Genomic DNA, 17,888 nt, shown 5'->3' with positions numbered 1-17,888 from the left:
CGTGTCACCCCTGGTCCTTCTTTAGATTGGCCCTACCCAGTTCCTGCACCCGTTCTGGATACGTTTTAGTCTCCAGGCCTTTAATCAGTTGCTCTTCTTTGCCAAATCCTGAAATCCAGTATTTCATAAAAGGATTTCACCAATATCCTTTTGCCTCCCGTCACTTGGACTTGTTTCGTTCAAAAAAGTGTGTCAGGCACACACACACACACAAAATAGGTCCATGCGTGACAGTCCAATTAAACTGCTTTATTGCTGAAAACAATCTTGTCACTCTGTCAGCACCTGTTAGGAGTTAGATAAAAGTCAGTGGAATTCAAGGGACATTCGATTAAATTCGCCTGCGACTATCTAGAGATGCCAAGCTGGTTCCTCTTTTGACTCCACCACCTCCCCCAGGTTCTCCAACACCGCCTCCTACAGCTAAGCAGCAGAATTGCAGCAGGAGCAGATTACATGCAGGGGGATTATTCATCAGAATCAGGCGCAGAATCAGAAGGCAGATGTGGGCGGAGGGCCAGGCCGTCGCCCTGAGCCCGGCCCCTCCAGCTTAGTAAGGGTGGTCCCGCGTGTGCTCCATGATGACCATCAGGGCGAGCCAGGTCTCCTCTGCCGTGGGAATGATCTGGTTCGCCGGGAGCAGGAACCCGTGTCTGCCCTTGTCTCTCAGCTCAAAGGTGTAGGAATATTTAATGCCCTGGTCGTAGGTCCAGTCAACGGTGCCTCCACTTGCTTGGTCTAGAGCCGGGAAAGGGGGGGGGGTGCAAAAGAAGACGAGCTCGTGAAAAGCGTCTCTGCTCTCGTCTACCCTTAGAAAAGACGTGCAGAACGAAAGCAGCCATGGCCCCTCTCTCCGTTCGAGCACTGAGGATGTTACCTAGCTGGGTCATGAAAGGTCTGCAAGAAAGCAGTCAAGCTCAGAGAGCACGATGGACTCCATGGTCTCCTCCTCCTCTCCGTCACCCCCTCTCCCTTCTAACACTGATGGTGTTACCTAGTTAGGTAGTGAAACGTCTGCAACCAAACGCAGCACCAAAAAGCTCACAGTTGTTCTTCCTTTCCTTTCTTCCTTCCCTCCCTCCTTTCCTTCCTTCCCTTCCTTTCCTTCCTTCCCTTCCTTCCTTTCTTTGCTTTCCCTTCCTTCCCTCCCTCCTGTCCTTCCTTCCTTTCCTTTCTTTCTTTCTTTCCTTCCTTCCCTTCCTTCCTTTCTTTGCTTTCCCTTCCTTCCCTCCCTCCCTCCTTTCCTTTCTTTCTTTCCTTTCCTTTCTTTCTTTCTTCCTTTCCTTTCCTTTCCTTTCCTTTCTTCTTTTCCTCCTCTCCATAAACCCCACTCCCTTGTAGCACTGCACTGATGATGTTATCTAGTTAGGTCATGAAACATCTGGAAGAAAGCCCCCAAGCTCAGAGAGCACCACAGACCCCAGACATCCGATTCCCAATCCAATCAAGGAACCACCAAGATCATCCCCATCACATGACACCAGGCACTGCAACTATCATAAAGAATGGAATGGAATGGAACGGAACAGAACAGAACAGAACAGAACAGAATAGAATAGAATAGAATAGAATAGAAAATAGGGAATAGAATAGAATAGAATAGAATAGAAAATAGGGAATAGAATAGAATAGAATAGAATAGAATAGAATAGAATAGAATAGAATAGAATAGAATAGAATAGAATAGAATAGAAAATAGGGAATAGAATAGAATAGAATAGAATAGAAAATAGGGAATAGAATAGAATAGAATAGAATAGAATAGAATAGAATAGAATAGAATAGAATAGAATAGAATAGAATAGAATAGAATAGAATAGATAGGAATAGAATAGAATAGAATAGAATAGAATAGAATAGAATAGAATAGAATAGAATAGAATAGAATAGAATAGAATAGAATAGAATAGAATAGAATAGAATAGAATAGAATAGGGAATAGAATAGAATAGAATAGAATAGAATAGAATAGAATAGAATAGAATAGAATAGAATAGAAGAATAATAATAGAATAGAATAGAATAGAATAGAATAGAATAGAATAGAATAGAATAGAATAGAATAGAATAGAATAGAATAGAATAGAATAGAATAGAATAGACTAGAATAGAATAGAATAGAATAGAATAGAATAGAATAGAATAGAATAGAATAGAATAGAATAGAATAGAATAGAATAGACCTTGGAGGTCCAAGCAAGGGACCCTCCACCATTTCTGACAGACGAGTCAGTTGACAAGTGTCTTGAATTTTGACCCTGTGACCACGGGGGATGCTGGAACGGTCCTAAGTGTGAGAAATGGTCCTAAGTCCCTTTTTCCAGTGCCACCGTCACTTCGAGCGGTCCCTAAACGAATGCTCCTCATCCTAGGAACTCCCCGCCACCCCTTCCCCTCTCGGATGGCCAACGGCCTCTGCCTTCCCGTCAGTGGGACTTACAGATTGTGGTGATGATGCTGCCGTATCTGTACTTGGTTCCGTGGAGAGATTCCAGCGCGGTCACGGCCTTCTTTGCCAGGGCGTCCTGGGAAGGGACACCGGGATGGGGGAGGAGAGGACCAGGAGAAATTTAGAAGGTTTTGGCTTTAGTTAGGGGTCAGCAGAAGACGACTTGGGAATAAATAATCATCATCATTATTATTATTATCCCCAACCGGTTGGGTTGTCCAAGCATTCGAAGTTAGCCCTGAAAAAAGTGACTTATATATTTTAATCTTTTGAATAGAATTATGTATATGAATTTTGGGAGGGTGCTTCTCAGGCGACTTACCAGCTCCAGGTGGTCGGCAGCTTTCTCCTTGGTGTAACCGTAAGGATAGAGGAGGAGCTGGGAGTAGCTGTGGATGGAGATGAAAGCCTTGATGTTGCCGTGTTGCCGTACGAAATCCACAATGGCTTTCACCTCCGGTTCGGACTCCGCGTAAGGTCCACGGTAGGTTTCCGAGCACGGGTTCCCACTGGCGCCAGCTCCTGCAAAAGACCAGCCAGAGGCCTCGATTTACAACCCAAAATTTCTGTTGCTGTGCGAGACAGTGGTGAAGTGTCAAAATTCGCTCCATTTTATGACCTTTCTTGCCAGAGATGTTAAGCGAATCCCTGCAGTTTGTTAGGTTAGTAACACCGTTGTTAGGCTTCTTGCCTCCCATGGACTTTGCTTCCCGGAAGGTCGCAAAAAGGGGATCACGTGACCCTGGGACGCTGCGACCGTCATAAATATGAGTCGAAATTTAGAGTCTGAATTTTGATCACGTGACCGCAGGGATGCTGCTGTATGAAAAACGGTCATAAGTCCCTTTTTCCATTGCGGTAATAACTTTGAACAGTCACTAAATCAGGGATAGGCAACCTTGGCTCTTTTATGACTCGTGGACTTCAACTCCCAGAATTCCTGAGCCAGCATGGGGGAACTTTGGCCCCTTTATGACTCGTGGACTTCAACTCCCAGAATTCCTGAGCCAGCATGGGGGAACTATGGCCCCCTCATTACTCGTGGACTTCAAGTCCCAGAATTCCTGAGCCAGCATGGGGGAACTATGGCCCCCTCATTACTCGTGGACTTCAAGTCCCAGAATTCCTGAGCCAGCATGGGGGAACTATGGCCCCCTCATGACTTGTGGACTTCAACTCCCAGAATTCCTGAGCCAGCATGAGGGAATTATGGCCCCCTCATGACTTGTGGACTTCAACTCCCAGAATTCCTGAGCCAGCATGAGGGAACTATGGCCTCCTCATGACTCTTGGACTTCAACTCCCAGAATTCCTGAGCCGGCATGGGTCAGCTTGGAAACCTCTCCCTTTCCCCTCAGCATGGCTGGCTCAGGAATTCTGGGAGTTGAAGTCCACAAGTCATAAAAGAGCCCAGGTTGCCTACCCCTGTCCTAAGTCCTCCTGTTCTAAGCGATGAGCCTCCTAGACCAGGGGTAGGCAACCTTGGCTCTTTTATGACTGGTGGACTTCAACTCCCAGAATTCCTGAGCCAGCATGGCTCAGCTTGGAAACCTCTCCCTTTCCCCTCAGCCTGGCTGGCTCAGGAATTCTGGGAGATGAAGTCCACCAGTCATAAAAGATCCGAGGTTGCCTATCCCTGCACTAAATGAATGGTTGTAAGTCAAGGACTACATGGCCCATGTCTGGAGACTTGAAGGTGGGACAGATAGTCCTCGACCTGTTGTAGGACTGTCGTGGCCCCGGAAATTTCCGTGGTGATTGTAAATCAACACACCCATGTGCCCGTTCCGATTTTGGAACATTACTGTGGCCGTCATTAAGCCAACATCATGGTTGTAAAGCCAGTCCAGTCTTTCCCACAGGTGTTTTTTTAACCAGGAACTAGCCCACAACTCATTCTCACTAACCTTTTTTGAACCTGTTTTAATTTCTCTGAATTTGGCATAACATTTTGATCCCAGATGTGGACGTGGGATTCACCGGGCGCTTCGACAAAGCGTAATAGAACGGAAATTATTATTTCCCGGGAAGAATAATAATAATAACAACAACAACAATAATAATAAAGTCGGAAGGGACCTTGGAGGTCATCTAGTCCAACCCCCTGCTCAGGCAGGAAATCTTATACCATTTCAGACAAATGGCTCTCCAGTCCTATTTTGCCTAATGCAGCTTAAAGATGTATTTTGCCTTTTTTTTTTTTTTGCAGCTACATCACATTGCTGGCTTACACAGGCAGTCCTCAATTTACAACAGTTCATTTAGTGACCGTTTGAAGTTACAACAGCAGCGTTTCACAGCAGCGTTCCCCAAGGTCACAGGACCAAAATTCGGACGCTTGGCAACTGACTCGTACTTACGACGGTTTGCAATGTCCCGGGGGCCAGGTGACCCCCTTTTTTGCGACATTCCGACAAGCCAAGTCAATGGGGAACCCAGATTCACTAACAGCCGAGTGACTAACTTCACTGCGGTGATTCACTTCAGAAAGCTCGCAAAATGGGGCAAAATTCGCTTGACGATCTGCAACCGTCATAAGTACATGCCGGTTGCCAAGAGTCTAAGTTTGGATCATCATATGAGCCGAGGTGGCGCAGCAGTTAGAGTGCAGTACTGCCGGCCACTTTAGCCGACTGTGTTCAGCAGGTCAGCGGTTCAAATCTCACCGGCTCAAGGTTGACTCAGCCTTCCATCCTTCCGGGGTAGGTAAAATGAGGACCCAGATTGTTGGGGGCAATGTAAATATATATATACATTGCTTACTGGTGTACACCGCTTAGAGAGTGCTTGCACTTAAAGCGGTATATAAGTCTCATAAATAAAAAATTTTAAAAAATGTGACCACAGGGATGCTGCAACGGTCAGAAGTGGGAAAAATAGTCACCAGTCACTTTTTCCAGGGCCGTTATAAAGTTGAACGGCCACTAAGCAGAGGTGGTAAGTCGAGGACTACCTGTAGCCCTTTTGAACCCTATCCTGGTTCCTGGTTCTTGCCCCTGACACTGGCTCTCTCTTCCCATGGAGCTGTCCTGCCCGGTTTCAAACGGTCATCTCCAACTTTGGAAAGAGGAAGTCTCCGAACGTTTTACCTCCGAAGCCTGCCGCCCAATTCCGGTTGGGGTCGACTCCGATGCAAGATGACCCCTCTCTCTTCGACCTGGTCTTGCGCCACATCCGGTTCTGCGAATCAGGAAGGCCCATCAACGAACGTCAGAAGGAGCCTGACGCTAAAAACATGGCACGGTGCACCTCACCTTTGCCACCGACGTCCCCACCACGGAGAGGTACCTTGGTGTGGGTGAAGAAGTAGCCATCTGGATTGGTGACGATCTCCAAGAAGATGTCGAACTGGTTCAGGATGGACGTCAAGGAAGGATCCTTTCCGTGGTCTTCAAAGATCTAAAGAGGATCGGAATGGCTTCAGTGGCAACCACAGATGTGCCTTAACGGTGCTTTTAGGGCAGTGGCCCCCAATCTTTGGGGCACCAGGAACCGGTTCTGCGGAAAGAGGTTTTTCCGTGGACCGGAAGGGATGTGGTTTCACGTGTCGCCTGCATCCCGCGGATATGGTTTCGTTTGTTTGCGTGAACTGGTTCATGGCATGCCACGGACCGGTGCTGGGCCACAGACCCGGGATTGGGGACCCTTGATTTATTGGATCACTATTACGGGACATCCTTCACGAGCCAACTTGTTTTAGGAGCTGAGGTAGAAAAAAAAATCTAGAAAATATCAGATTGGCAACGTCTTTTGATTTTTTTCTTTTAGGATTAAGTGGGGGACAGGAGTGGGACGATCATGAAGTGGGGGGGGCAGATAGGCCAGGCATTCCCCCATTTTTCCTGACTTTGGGGGAAATTACGGAATCTCTAGGGAAAAAACAAGATTTCTGTGGCTAAGCAAGACCTTTATTGAATTTTGCTCCATTTTACGACCTTTCCTGCCACGGTCCTTAAACAAATCACTGAAGCTGTTAAATGAGTAAACTGGCTTTTCATTTGACTTTGCTAATCAGAAAGTCACCAGAGGTGATCACACGATCTCGGGACACTCATAAATACGAGTGTCTGAATTTTGATTCCAGGACTGCAGTGGTCGTAAGTGTGAAAAATGGTCATAAATCAGTTTTTTTCAGTGCCGTTGCAACTTGGAGCAGTCGCTAAACGAGCTGCTATAAGTCGAGGACTACCTGTAGTACAATTGGAGCATCGTCAAGCTGCCAAGCTTGAGAAACCCTGATCTAACCAAGATATGATGGTTTAGCTTTCTCCGTTCACAGAATGTTTGCAGCTGTTACCTTGTTGGCAAACCAGACTCCGCTGGCTTGAGTGACCCACTCGCGGGAATGGATGCCGGTGTCAATCCAGATTGCTGGCCGGTTGGTTCCCCCGGTGCTAAACTGTGCAAAGCAAAGAACAAACAGAGGCCTTCAATCCGAGCAGCCATCTTGGCTTCCAAATTCCTCAACATCTTTCCAGCTGGAGATCCACCAGATATCCTGGGCAGCCACTCCCAGAATTCCCAGCTTCCAACCTTCTGCTTGGAATGCTGGGAATAACAGTGCAATTCGGTGGGAGGACACCGGATTGGGAAGGTCTAATCCAGGGGTAGGCAACCTTGGCTCTTTTATGACTCGTGGACTTCAACTCCCAGAATTCCTGAGCCAGCCACGCTGAGGGGAAAGGGAGAGGTTTCCAAGCTGAGCCAGGCTGGCTCAGGAATTCTGGGAGTTGAAGTCCACGAGTCATAAAAGAGCCAAGGTGGCCTACCCCTGCACTAGACCTTCCCAATCCGGTGTCCTCCTACCGGATTGCACTGCTATTCCCAGCATTCCAAGCAGAAGGTTGGAAGCTGGGAATTCTGGGAGTGGCTGCCCAGGACATCTGGTGGGTCTCCAGCTGGGGGAGGAGGAGAAAAGAAGAAGAAGAAGAAGAAGAAGAAGAAGAAGAAGAAGAAGAAGAAGAAGAAGAAGAAGAAGAAGAGGAAGAGGAAGAGGAAGAGGAAGAGGAAGAGGAAGAGGAAGAGGAAGAAGAAGTGGAGGAGGAGGAGGAGGAGGAGGAGGAGGAGGAGGAGGAAAAATAAAGAAGAAAGGAAAGAAGGAAGAAGTAGAACAACACTGTGGGGTCCTTGGTGCTCTCTGAGCATGGTAGTTTTCTTGCAGACGTTTCATGACCCAACTAGGTAAGGTGATCAATGCTGGAAGGGAGGGGGCTTGCTCTCTGTTTATAGCGTTCACAGAGAACGTTCTGAAGATGGATCATGAAACGTCTTCAAGAAAATCACCAAGTTCAGAGAGCAACAAGAACTCCATAGTTCAACCCTGAGCTACAAAATGTTCTCGTCTCTTGGGACTTAGTTAACCACGTTGAAAAGACACAGCAACTTTTTCCCCCATCCAGAAGTCCACCACCCTCCAAAACGACCATCCAAAGGAAGACTGACCTTCAAGACATAGATTGGGCGTCCTTCTGTTGTCTGGCCAATCTCAATTTTGCTGACCAGGAGGGGTTTCGTACGCACCAAGAGGTCCATGAAGTTATAGATCTAGCAAGCAAAGAGAAGGTGCCAAAATGGTGTCTATATTGATGAGTTGTCTTCTGGAAGTCTTCTCCACTACTGAATTCAACGATTTGGAATCGCGAAACGGGTGAAGACCTCCACCGTGCCTTAATTGTACTTACTGTATCCAAGTCGTGGTAAGCAGCAAAGTTAAAATTTGTGAGTGACAATTCTTGGAGTTGACGTTGGTGCATCATGTGACGCCTCTCCTCATCAATCAGTTTCTGAAAAGGACAACAAGGACAGTCACAAAGGTCAGCTGAGCAGAAAGTTTATATTTCCTCCGCGTTTTCCACTCGTACGTCATTTCACTCCATCCTTCTGGGCTACTGTGCAATCGAGCCTGGATCAGATCCGTTCTCCCGTCGATCTAAATTCCGTGCAGGAATTTAAGGAACATCAACCCCAAACCATGTTGGCCAACTCATCTGATGGAAGAATGGCCTAGAATCTCTTCCAAACTACTGTTTCCATCCATAACATTGACTGAAACACATCTGATGAGCTACGGAAGGACATCTTCTTATCCCAGGTTTCAACGTTGGGATAGGCCCGCAGGGGTAGACAACCTTGGCTCTTTTATGACTCGTGGACTTCAACTCCCAGAATTCCTGAGCCACCTGTGCTGGCTCAGGAATTCTGGGAGTTGAAGTCCACGAGTCATAAAAGAGCCAAGGTTGTCTACCCCTGGGATAGGGTCAACCTCCTATACTACATTTTTTGTGATGAGCCTAAAACATACAGAATGACAGAGTTGGATGGGACCTGAGAGGTCTTCTAGTCCAACCCCCTGTACCATTTGAGACAAATGGCTACCCAATCTCTTCTTGAAAGCATCCAGTGATGGAGCGTCCATAACTTCTCTTCCACTGATGGTTTTCACTGATGGGAAATTTCTCCTTAGTTCTAGGTTGGGTCTCTCCTTGATTATCTTCCGTTACTAGTTCTTCTGTCTTCAGGTTGCTTTGACACCCCCCCCCCCTCTTTTTTGTGGCAGCCCCTTAGAATTACATTTCAATATGGTCTCCTCCACAGTTCGCTGGTTCTGATTTCAGACCTCTGGGATCGCAACGGAGGTTCTTTCCAAGATCAACACGCCTACCTACTTATTTTCTCGCGTGGTCAGAGCACTTACCTGAACGTTGTTGATCATGATGGAGTATGCGATGCCATTGGTCTCCAGGAAGACCTTGACCCCTTGAAGGCTGGGGAAGGGCACACGCACATCTACGGGGAGATCGGGATGAGCTGGTGCTCGCCAGAAATCCAGCTGGCCATAGAAATCAGGAGAACATAGACGATTGTTGACATATATGAACTTTGGAAACACAGCCTACATAACTGACCAACATAGGAACGGCTCTGCTAGCAGCCGGTTACTCATAGAACGTAGAATCCAAGGGCTGGAAGGGACCTAGAAAGCCTAGTCCGGGGGTCCACAAGAAGGGATCTAGAAGGCCTTCTACTCCAGAGGTCCACAACCTATGAGTCACAGCCCACTACCGGTCCACAGCCTATTCCCAACCAGGCTGCACGAGTGACTGGCTGGTGTGCACGTGTGTGTCACAGAGGCTCATGGCCCTATTCGCGTGAGCCAGTGGTTCTCAACCTATGAGTCGGGATCCCATTTGGGGTCGAACGACCATTTCACGGGGGTCACCAAACAACGCAGTCCGCTATTTTTTTCCCCCTTTTCCTTAGCTGTGCTACTCCCTTTTCTTCTATTGGCTTTCGAAAGCCAATAGAAGAGACTCTCTTGAATAGAGTCTAATTCTATTGGCTTTCCAAAGGCAATAGGAATTGTCCAGGCTGTCTCTGCCCTGCTGAGCCCGCCAAAAGTCCCATTCTGCAAACGGTGCTGCACCAGTTGAGTAGTCCTTGACTTACAACCTGTTGAGTAGTCCTCGACTTACAACCGGTTGGGGGTCGCGGCATTAAAAAGGTTGAGAACCACTGGCGTGAGCATTACAGACACTACACGCTTCATTCTCGCAGGCACTCGGGGCCTCACTCGTGTGAGCGTCGTCAGTGCTCTCAACTTCACTCGTGCGAGCAACAGTTGCTCACATGCCTGCCCCTCCCATAAAACCATCCCCTCTTTCCCCCCGCTGCAGGCTGCCAACCTGGAAAGGTTGGGGGGCTCTTTAAGCCCAAGCCCTGCTCCAGGTAGGACACCATCTTGCACAAATGGTTGCCTAGTCTGTTTTTAAAAACCTCCAGGGATGAAGCGTGCACAGCTTTACTTTCGCCAATCGTTCTCACTGTCGGGAAATTCCTCTTTATTTCTAGGTTGGGTCACTATTTAACGATGTCCTACCTGTTACTTCTCGAGATCACCTGAGTGGGGCAAATGGGTGTGGAGCCTTCTTGGAACTGCGGAACGGACCGTGTTGTAGACAGGAGATAGATGATGTCTTATTCCTCCCACTTTGTCGAGAGAGGGCGGTTCAATCCACACCCGTTTGCACCACTCAGGTGACCTTGAGGACGCAGACAAACTTCCAAGTGGCCTCAATGACTTCCTTGTTTTTCTTTGAAGACATTTCCCTTCTCATCCAAGAAGCTTCTTCAGCTCTGACCGGATGGTGGGGAAATGGATGGATTTATACTCCTTGCAGACAGCTGGTCATTTGCAGTCTTTTAGAGAGTCGCTGAGGCCACCTGGAGGTTTGTCTGTGTCCTCGGGGTCAGCTGAGTGGTACAAATGGGTGTTCCAGCCCTTTCAGCAGTTCCAAAAAGGCTCCACGCCCATTTGCACCACTCAAGTGACCCCGAGGACATAGATAAACCTCCAGGTGGCCTCAACGACCCTCTAAAAGACTGCAAATGACCAGCTTTCTGCAAAGGAGTATAAATCCGTCCATTTCCCCACCATCCACTCAGAGCCGAAGAAGCTTCCGAAATGAGAAGCGAAATGTCTTCAGAGGAAAAGCAAGAAAGTCCACCTGCCTCCTGAAAAAGCATCCAACCTGGAGGATCTCCATGGCTGAATAACTTCATTATTCAGGCCAGGAACCCATAGTCCTGATCCTACGCAAGGTTCTTGTTTAACCATACCTGAAGATTCTCCGAAGCTTCCAGCTCCTTCAACTTCTCCACCTGGGCTTCATCAGTGGCTGTGATTCTCAGCACCTGATGCCTGCAGAGACAGGGAGTGGGTTGGGGGTGTCTTTACATTAGTTAGGAAAAGGTCATGTGGTCACCTGCAAATGGTTTGGGTGACATGTCCCCATATCAGCCTCCCCTAGTGTGTGTGGGGTGACAGAAACAGAAGCCCGCCCGCCCCCCAAAAAACAGAACTTTCAAAACAGGTAAAAGCAGATACAGAGGGATGGGAAGAGTGTGTGGGGGGGTGTCCCTGCAATGGCTGGCTGGGCCCAAGAGCTAGGAACTGGGGGGATAGTAAAGCAGCCCCTGAGAAGCTAGGAGTGCATTACTCAAAGCAGGGCACCTTCCGGCACATGTGCCTAGGACAGTGGTTCTCAACCTTTTTAATACCATGACCCCCAACCGGTCGTAAGTCGAGGACTACTCAACCAGTCGTAAGTCGAGGACTACTCAACTGGTGCAGCCCCGTTTGCAGAATGGGACTTTTGGCGGGCTCAGCAGGGCAGAGACAGCCTGGACAATTCCTATTGGCTTTTGAAAGCCAATAGAATTAGACTCTATTCAAGAGAGTTATTCTATTGGCTTTCAAAAGCCAATAGAATAAAAGGGAGTAGCACAGCTAAGGAAAAGGGGGAAAAAAATGGCGGACTGCGTTGTTTGGAGACCCCCGTGAAATGGTCGTTCGACCCCAAATGGGGTCCCGACCCACAGGTTGAGAACCACTGGCCTAGGAGCTATTTTTGAATTTTCCCCTATTTTTCTCGCCCAAGTAGACTAGAATAATAGAATGACAGAGTTGGAAGGGACCTTGGAGGTCTTCTAGTCCAACCCCCTGCTCAGGCAGGAAACCCCAGACCAGGGGTCTGCAACCGTAACAACTTCTAAGACTTGTGGACTTCAGCTCCCAGAATTCCTCAGCCATCATAGCTGACTGAGGAATTCTGGGAGCTGAAGTCCACAAGTCGTAAAGTTGTCAAGGTTGCTGGCTGAGGAATTTTGGGAGCTGAAGTCCACAAGCCTTAAAAGTTGTCAAGGGTGCAGACCCCTGCCTCAGACCATTTCAGACAAATGGTTGTCCAGGTGATGTTGTAATGCTTGCTCACCGACATTAGGTGCCGCTAGAGTGCTTTTTGCATCACCAGGAGTCTTCAAACTTAGCCCTTTTATGACTTGTGGACTTCAACGCCCAGAATTCCTCAGCCAGCATAGCTGGCTGAGGAATTCTGGGCGTTGAAGTCCACAAGTCATAAAAGGGCCAAGTTGAAAGACCCCTGGTATATACTGTCTAAAGCAAAGTTTCTCAACCTCGGCAGCGTGGACTTCAACTCCCAGAATTCCCCCGCCAGCACAGACAGATTACAGCCTCATAAACAGATAATACAAAACAATTACAAATACAAAATACAAATACAAAAGAGCCGAGGTGGCGCAGCAGTTAGAGTGCAGTACTGCAGGCCACTTTAGCTGACTGTGTTCAGCAGGTCAGCGGTTCAAATCTCACCGGCTCAAGGTTGATTCAGCCTTCCATCCTTCCGGGGTAGGTAAAATGAGGACCCAGATTGTTGGGGGCAATGTAAATATATATATATACAATGCTTACTGGTGTACACCGCTTAGAGAGTGCTTGCACTTAAAGCGGTATATAAGTCTCATAAATAAATAAAATAAATAAATAAAATAAATTAAAAAGGCTAAAAGATTAAAGGCAGTAGGCTGTAGACAGGAGCACCCCATGGGATCTCTTCTTCAATCACAGCATTGTTAAAGCTTGGGGGAGAGCCCTTCCCAGCCTGACTTGACGGTCAGACGGTTCCTTATTGCTTCTCCAGCCTTGGGGGGGGCTTTGGGGAATAGGTTGACCCCCCCCCTCACTTCTTTCTGACAGCCCCTTAAATAATGGAAGACTGCTATCGTCCTTCTCTTTATTAAACTAGACAGGACCAATTCCAGCAACCTTTTTTTTTTATGTTTTAGCCTCCAGTCCCCTCATCATCTTGGTTGGGGTTCTGCTTAGAGGTTGGTAAGGGAACCCCCCCCCAAATTGTAAAATTCTCCAGCCACTGATGTAGTTAAAAAAAATCCAAAAATGGCACCAGGTAAACACCCGACCGCCGTGCCCTTTTTCTACCAAACACCCGTCTTTACCTACCCCACGAAGGTGTCAATGGCCAACGCCGCAGCCACCCAAGTCGCCAAGACCACCAGGACCCTCATTGTCACCGAACGGGGCACCAAATGGGACCCTCTTTTCTTCCATCGCCTTTTTATACGCCCTCCTAAACGGGCAGCACGTTGCCTTGAACCTCAACCGAGGACGCCCCAGCCGGCTGTCCGCTGTCTCACGGCTCTGTTGGGAAAGACACACAAACACACATACACACACACACACACCTACAATTTCACCTGGCAGGTGTTTGGGGAACACGCCAGCTGTCTTGATGGGAGGGAGAGCGAGGGGTCTGCTCTGTGTGTGTGTGTGCGTGTGTGTGTGTGTGTCTTCTGCCCAAAACTGTGACAAGGATGGATTTCTTGCAAGCACAAACCCAGCATTATCGTATAGGTCAGGGGTCTTCAAACTTGGCCCTTGGATGACTTGTGGACTTCAATTCCCAGAATTCCTCAGCCAGACTCCCTTTTGTTTGTTAGATTTAAGACAGGGGTCTTCAAACTTGGCCCTCTTTTATGACTTGTGGACTTCAACTCCCAGAATTCCTCAACCAGCCTCCATTTTGTTGGTTAGATTTAAGACAGGGGTCTTCAAACTTGGCCCTTTGATGACTTGTGGACTTCCCAGAATTCCTCAGCCAGCCTCCATTTTGTTTGTTAGATTTTAGACAGGGGTCTTCAAACTTGGCCCTCTTTTATGACTTGTGGACTTCAACTCCCAGAATTCCTCAGCCAGCCTCCATTTTGTTTGTTAGATTTAAGACAGGGGTCTGCAAACTTGGCCCTTTGATGACTTGTGGACTTCAATTCCCAGAATTCCTCAGCCAGCCTCCATTTTGTTTGTTAGATTTCGCACAGTGGTCTTCAAACTTGGCCCTCTTTTATGACTTGTGGACTTCAATTCCCAGAATTCCTCAGCCAGCCTCCATTTTGTTTGTTAGATTTCAGACAGAGGTCTTCAGACTTGGCCCTTTGATGACTTGTGGACCTCAACTCCCAGAATTCCTCAGCCAGACTCCATTTTGTTTGTTAGATTTAAGACAGGTCTTCAAACTTGGCCCTTTGATGACTTGTGGACTTCAGCTCCCAGAATTCCTCAGCCAGCCTGTTCCTAAGTTTGTTTGTTTATTAGATTTATTTGCTCTTAGGAGGTTTTCCATCTAACACCGCTGTTGTACAAGCTGCACAGGCTCCCTCCCTCTGCAATTCAAGGGGCTAGTCCTCACTTTTAAAGCCCTCCCTTGGCACAAGACCAGGTTATCCGTAGGATCACTTTTCCCTAAGGTCTACTGGTCCTATCCAGAGATGGTGGGTACGCTCTTAAACCCTGGGGAATTCTGAGAGTTGAAGTCCACCCCTTGCAAAATAGGGCTGGGGAATTCTGGGAGTGGTAGTCCGCACATTTTAAAATGGCTGGGGTTGAGAAAACCTGGCTCTGAAGCCTTGCAAGGCAATGTTGATCCGTTGCTGAAACTTCCAAGGTCTCTCGGTTTAAAAACAGCCCGGATTAACGGTGAGAAAACTCCCTCTGGTGCAACGGAAGATTTTCCAACCACGTCAGGTTGGTTAATGGTTAACAGTTTGATTCCCCTCCCCAGAGGAAAATTCACACCTGTGACATGAACAGATGCTCTGAATATGTGTGTGTGTGTGTGTGTATGTATGTGTGTCTTAAGTGTTTTTTTTACGATGCACCCGGTCGGCCCACATATGGGAAGAAGAAATCTATATATCTATAATATATATATATATAGATTATATTTCTATAATCTATATATCTTTCTCACTTTCGGTCTTTCTCTTTCTCCTTCCCTTTCTCTCTCTCTATCTTTTTCTCTCTTTTCTTTCTCTTTTTCTTTTTTTCTCTCTTTCTCATCCTGTCTTTTACTTTCTCTCTCTTCCTCTTTTTTTCTCTTTTCCTTTTTCTATTTTTTTTCTCTGTCTTTCTTTCTTTTTCTTTCTTTCTTTCTTCCTTTCTTCTTTCTCTTTCTCTCTCTCTCTTTGTGAATGTACACAGACATTTTTATCACCCGGCAGGGTGTGTTATTTTTAAAATGTTCCAAAGCCACAGGCCAGACCGAATTTTGCCACATCAGCAGTGTCTGAATGAAATCTATCTTTGGAAGCGGCTGACCCAGAGACAGGTGGCTTTGCTGGAAATGTACTGCATGCAAATGCATGCATAAAAATATAATGTATTTTCAAGAGAGATTGGACAACCACTTGTCTGAAGTGGTATAGAGTCTCCTGATTGAGCAGGGGGCTGGACTAGAAAATCTCTAAGGTCCCTTCCAGCTGTGTTATTCTATTCCGCTTTAAAAAAAAAACTTTTCTGCAGAAAAGAAGCTTTGCTTTACAGATGAGTAAACCAGCAGGAAATGGGACTGGCATAGGGCAGAGATAAAGGGCCCATCTGCCAGGTGACACCTGGCTGGATTTTGTCCTAGGCTGGGGGGGGGGGCCCAGAGTGTAGGCAATCAATGGAATCCACCTGTTTTTTGTGTATGTTTCACATACTGCGAACATCCTTGGACTTGACCTTATAAAGCAGGTTTTTCAGTCTCTGCCATTTTAAAATGTCTGGACTTCAACTCCCAGAATTCCTCAGCCAGCATCAGATGGACTCTGACTCCCAGAATTCCCTTTCCTCAGAAGCAGCCTATTTCCTGTTGGGCAGATCCATCCTGGAGCTGATTCCACCACCACCACCACCCCTATTTTTCTGGCCCAAGTGACGTAATGCTTGCTTTCTGACAGTAGGTGGCACTACGGTATTGTTTGCATCCCTGTTAAAGCAGCCTTTTCCAAGTTTCAGTCAGTTAGGATGTGTGGACTTCAACTCCCAGAATTCCTCAGCCAACTTGGCTGGCTGGGGAATTCTGGGAGTTTAAGTTCAAACGTCTTAAAGTTGCTGAAATTGGTAGACCCTGTCCTAAAGGCTTTTAAATGTATGATTTGCAGGGCCTAGAAATCCAGAAGTGGAGGAATTAAAACTCTCTCTGATATTTTAGGGTTAATGATATGTGTGAGCCCGATCAGTGAGTATCTACATCAGGGGTCTTCAAACTTGGCTGTTTTATGACTTGTGGACTTCAACTCCCAGAATTCCTCAGCCAGCATGCCTGGCTGAGGAATTCTGGGAGTTGAAGTCCACAAGTCATAAAAGGGCCAAGTTTGAAGAGCCCTGATCTACATGAAGAGATGTTTTCCTCTGTAATCTTTCCTCCATTAAGCTTCGGGTGCAGCCAAGTCAAATACAGCAGGGGTCTTCAAACTTGGCCGTAAATACAGGGAGTCCTGGATTTACAAGTTTGTTTAGTAACTGTTCGAAGTTACAACAGCACTGAAAATTCCAGGTTGCTTCTCTCCTCGGTTAGTTTCCATCTGTTGTTTCTTGTCCTGCCTTCAGGGGCTTTGGAGAAGGGGTTGACGCCCCCCCCAAAAAATATTGGAAGATGTGTCTCCCCTAGTCCTTCTTTATAATTTGGTTATAAGTAATCAAACCAGCTGTCTCCCCTCAATTTACTAAGCCACAATAAAACTAATCACTGGAAGATCATTGTTGGATATGTTGAAGGACTTTTTTCAGTGCTGTTTTAACTTGGAACGGTCTGTTGAAGGAAAAGTCTTCATCAGGGTCCAAGTCCAAGCCGGGAATAAACAACATGGTGACTGCTTTAGAAAGAAAGCTGCAGTTTATTGAAGAGCAGAGCCAGACAGAAATGTGGCTCTGGGGCAACTGACCACATGGAGCTGGGAGTGGTGGGTTTTTATACCTTCTTGGGCTTTTGTGTTTGGAGTTGTTCCTGTTTGAGGCTTTGTATTTCCTGTGTCATGTACCGTATATTCCGGCGTATAGGGCGACCCGGCGTATAAGACGACCCCCGAGTTCGACGCCAAGTCGCAAGACGATTGACACCGAGTCGCATGCCTAGAAAGTCGTCTTATATGCCGGAAACTACCAGTATTTCTGGTGTATAAGACGATCGACACCGAGTCGCATGCCTAGAAAGTCGACTTATACGCCGGAAACTACCTTATTTCCGGCGTATAAGACGACTCGGCGTATAAGACGACCCCCAAGTTCGGCGCCTGTTTCAATGCTCTCAAAAGTCATCTTATAGGCCGGAATATACGGTGCTTTGACCTGAGTGTGCCCTTTTGGTATTGGTGGGTTCATCCTATTCTCTCTTGTCTTAGAGTTTGGGTGGGGTATGTAGAAGTTAGATGTCTTTGTCTTCTTAATCTTCTAGCTCAGTGGTTCTCAACCTTTTTAATGCCACGACCCCCAACCGGTCGTAAGTCGAGGACTACTCAACCGGTCGTAAGTCGAGGACTACTCAAATGGTGCAGCACCGTTTGCAGAATGGGACTTTTGGCGGGCTCAGCAGGGCAGAGACAGCCTGGACCATTCCTATGGGCTTTTGAAAGCCAATAGAATTAGACTCTATTCAAGAGAGTCTGTTCTATTGGCTTTCAAAAGCCAATAGAATAAAAGGGAGTAGCACAGCTAAGGAAAAGGGGGGAAAAAATGGCGGACTGCGTTGTTTGGCGATCCCCGTGAAATGGTCGTTCGACCCCAAATGGGGTCCCCACCCACAGGTTG

General features: G+C 47.2%; 1 protein-coding gene across 1 annotated transcript; it reads right to left on the bottom strand.

The window, feature by feature from the left end:
• Window positions 1-228: 228 nt before the first annotated feature.
• On the bottom strand, window positions 229-13,412 carry LOC120308988 (carboxypeptidase A1-like). Its single transcript, XM_039345743.1, has 11 exons — window positions 13,266-13,412; window positions 11,066-11,147; window positions 9,144-9,278; window positions 8,131-8,232; window positions 7,892-7,993; window positions 6,747-6,848; window positions 5,738-5,848; window positions 5,539-5,629; window positions 2,772-2,971; window positions 2,441-2,525; window positions 229-738 (listed from the first exon to the last, which is right to left on the bottom strand). The coding sequence occupies exons 1-11, from the start codon at window positions 13,328-13,330 to the stop codon at window positions 551-553; spliced, it is 1,263 nt and encodes a 420-aa protein (XP_039201677.1). The 5' UTR covers window positions 13,331-13,412; the 3' UTR covers window positions 229-550.
• Between the last annotated feature and the right edge of the window lie 4,476 nt (window positions 13,413-17,888).

The sequence above is a fragment of the Crotalus tigris genome, unplaced genomic scaffold (genome assembly GCF_016545835.1).
Source record: "Crotalus tigris isolate CLP2741 ecotype Arizona unplaced genomic scaffold, ASM1654583v1 scf7180000017975.10810073628:1450386, whole genome shotgun sequence".
NCBI classification, from domain to species: Eukaryota; Metazoa; Chordata; class Lepidosauria; order Squamata; family Viperidae; genus Crotalus; species Crotalus tigris.
Note: the sequence above shows the minus strand (reverse complement) of the source record. Positions and strands in the feature narration are given on the sequence as shown.

Excerpts from the sequence above, each read along its gene's own strand:
- LOC120308988 (XM_039345743.1), bottom strand. The coding sequence starts at position 13,330 with ATGAGGGTCCTGGTGGTCTTGGCGACTTGGGTGGCTGCGGCGTTGGCC. Across the intron at positions 5,849-6,746 it reads GAGTCTGGTTTGCCAACAAG|ATCTTTGAAGACCACGGAAA; the intron begins GTAACAGCTGCA and ends GATCCTCTTTAG. Across the intron at positions 2,526-2,771 it reads CTGCCGACCACCTGGAGCTG|GACGCCCTGGCAAAGAAGGC; the intron begins GTAAGTCGCCTG and ends GTCCCTTCCCAG.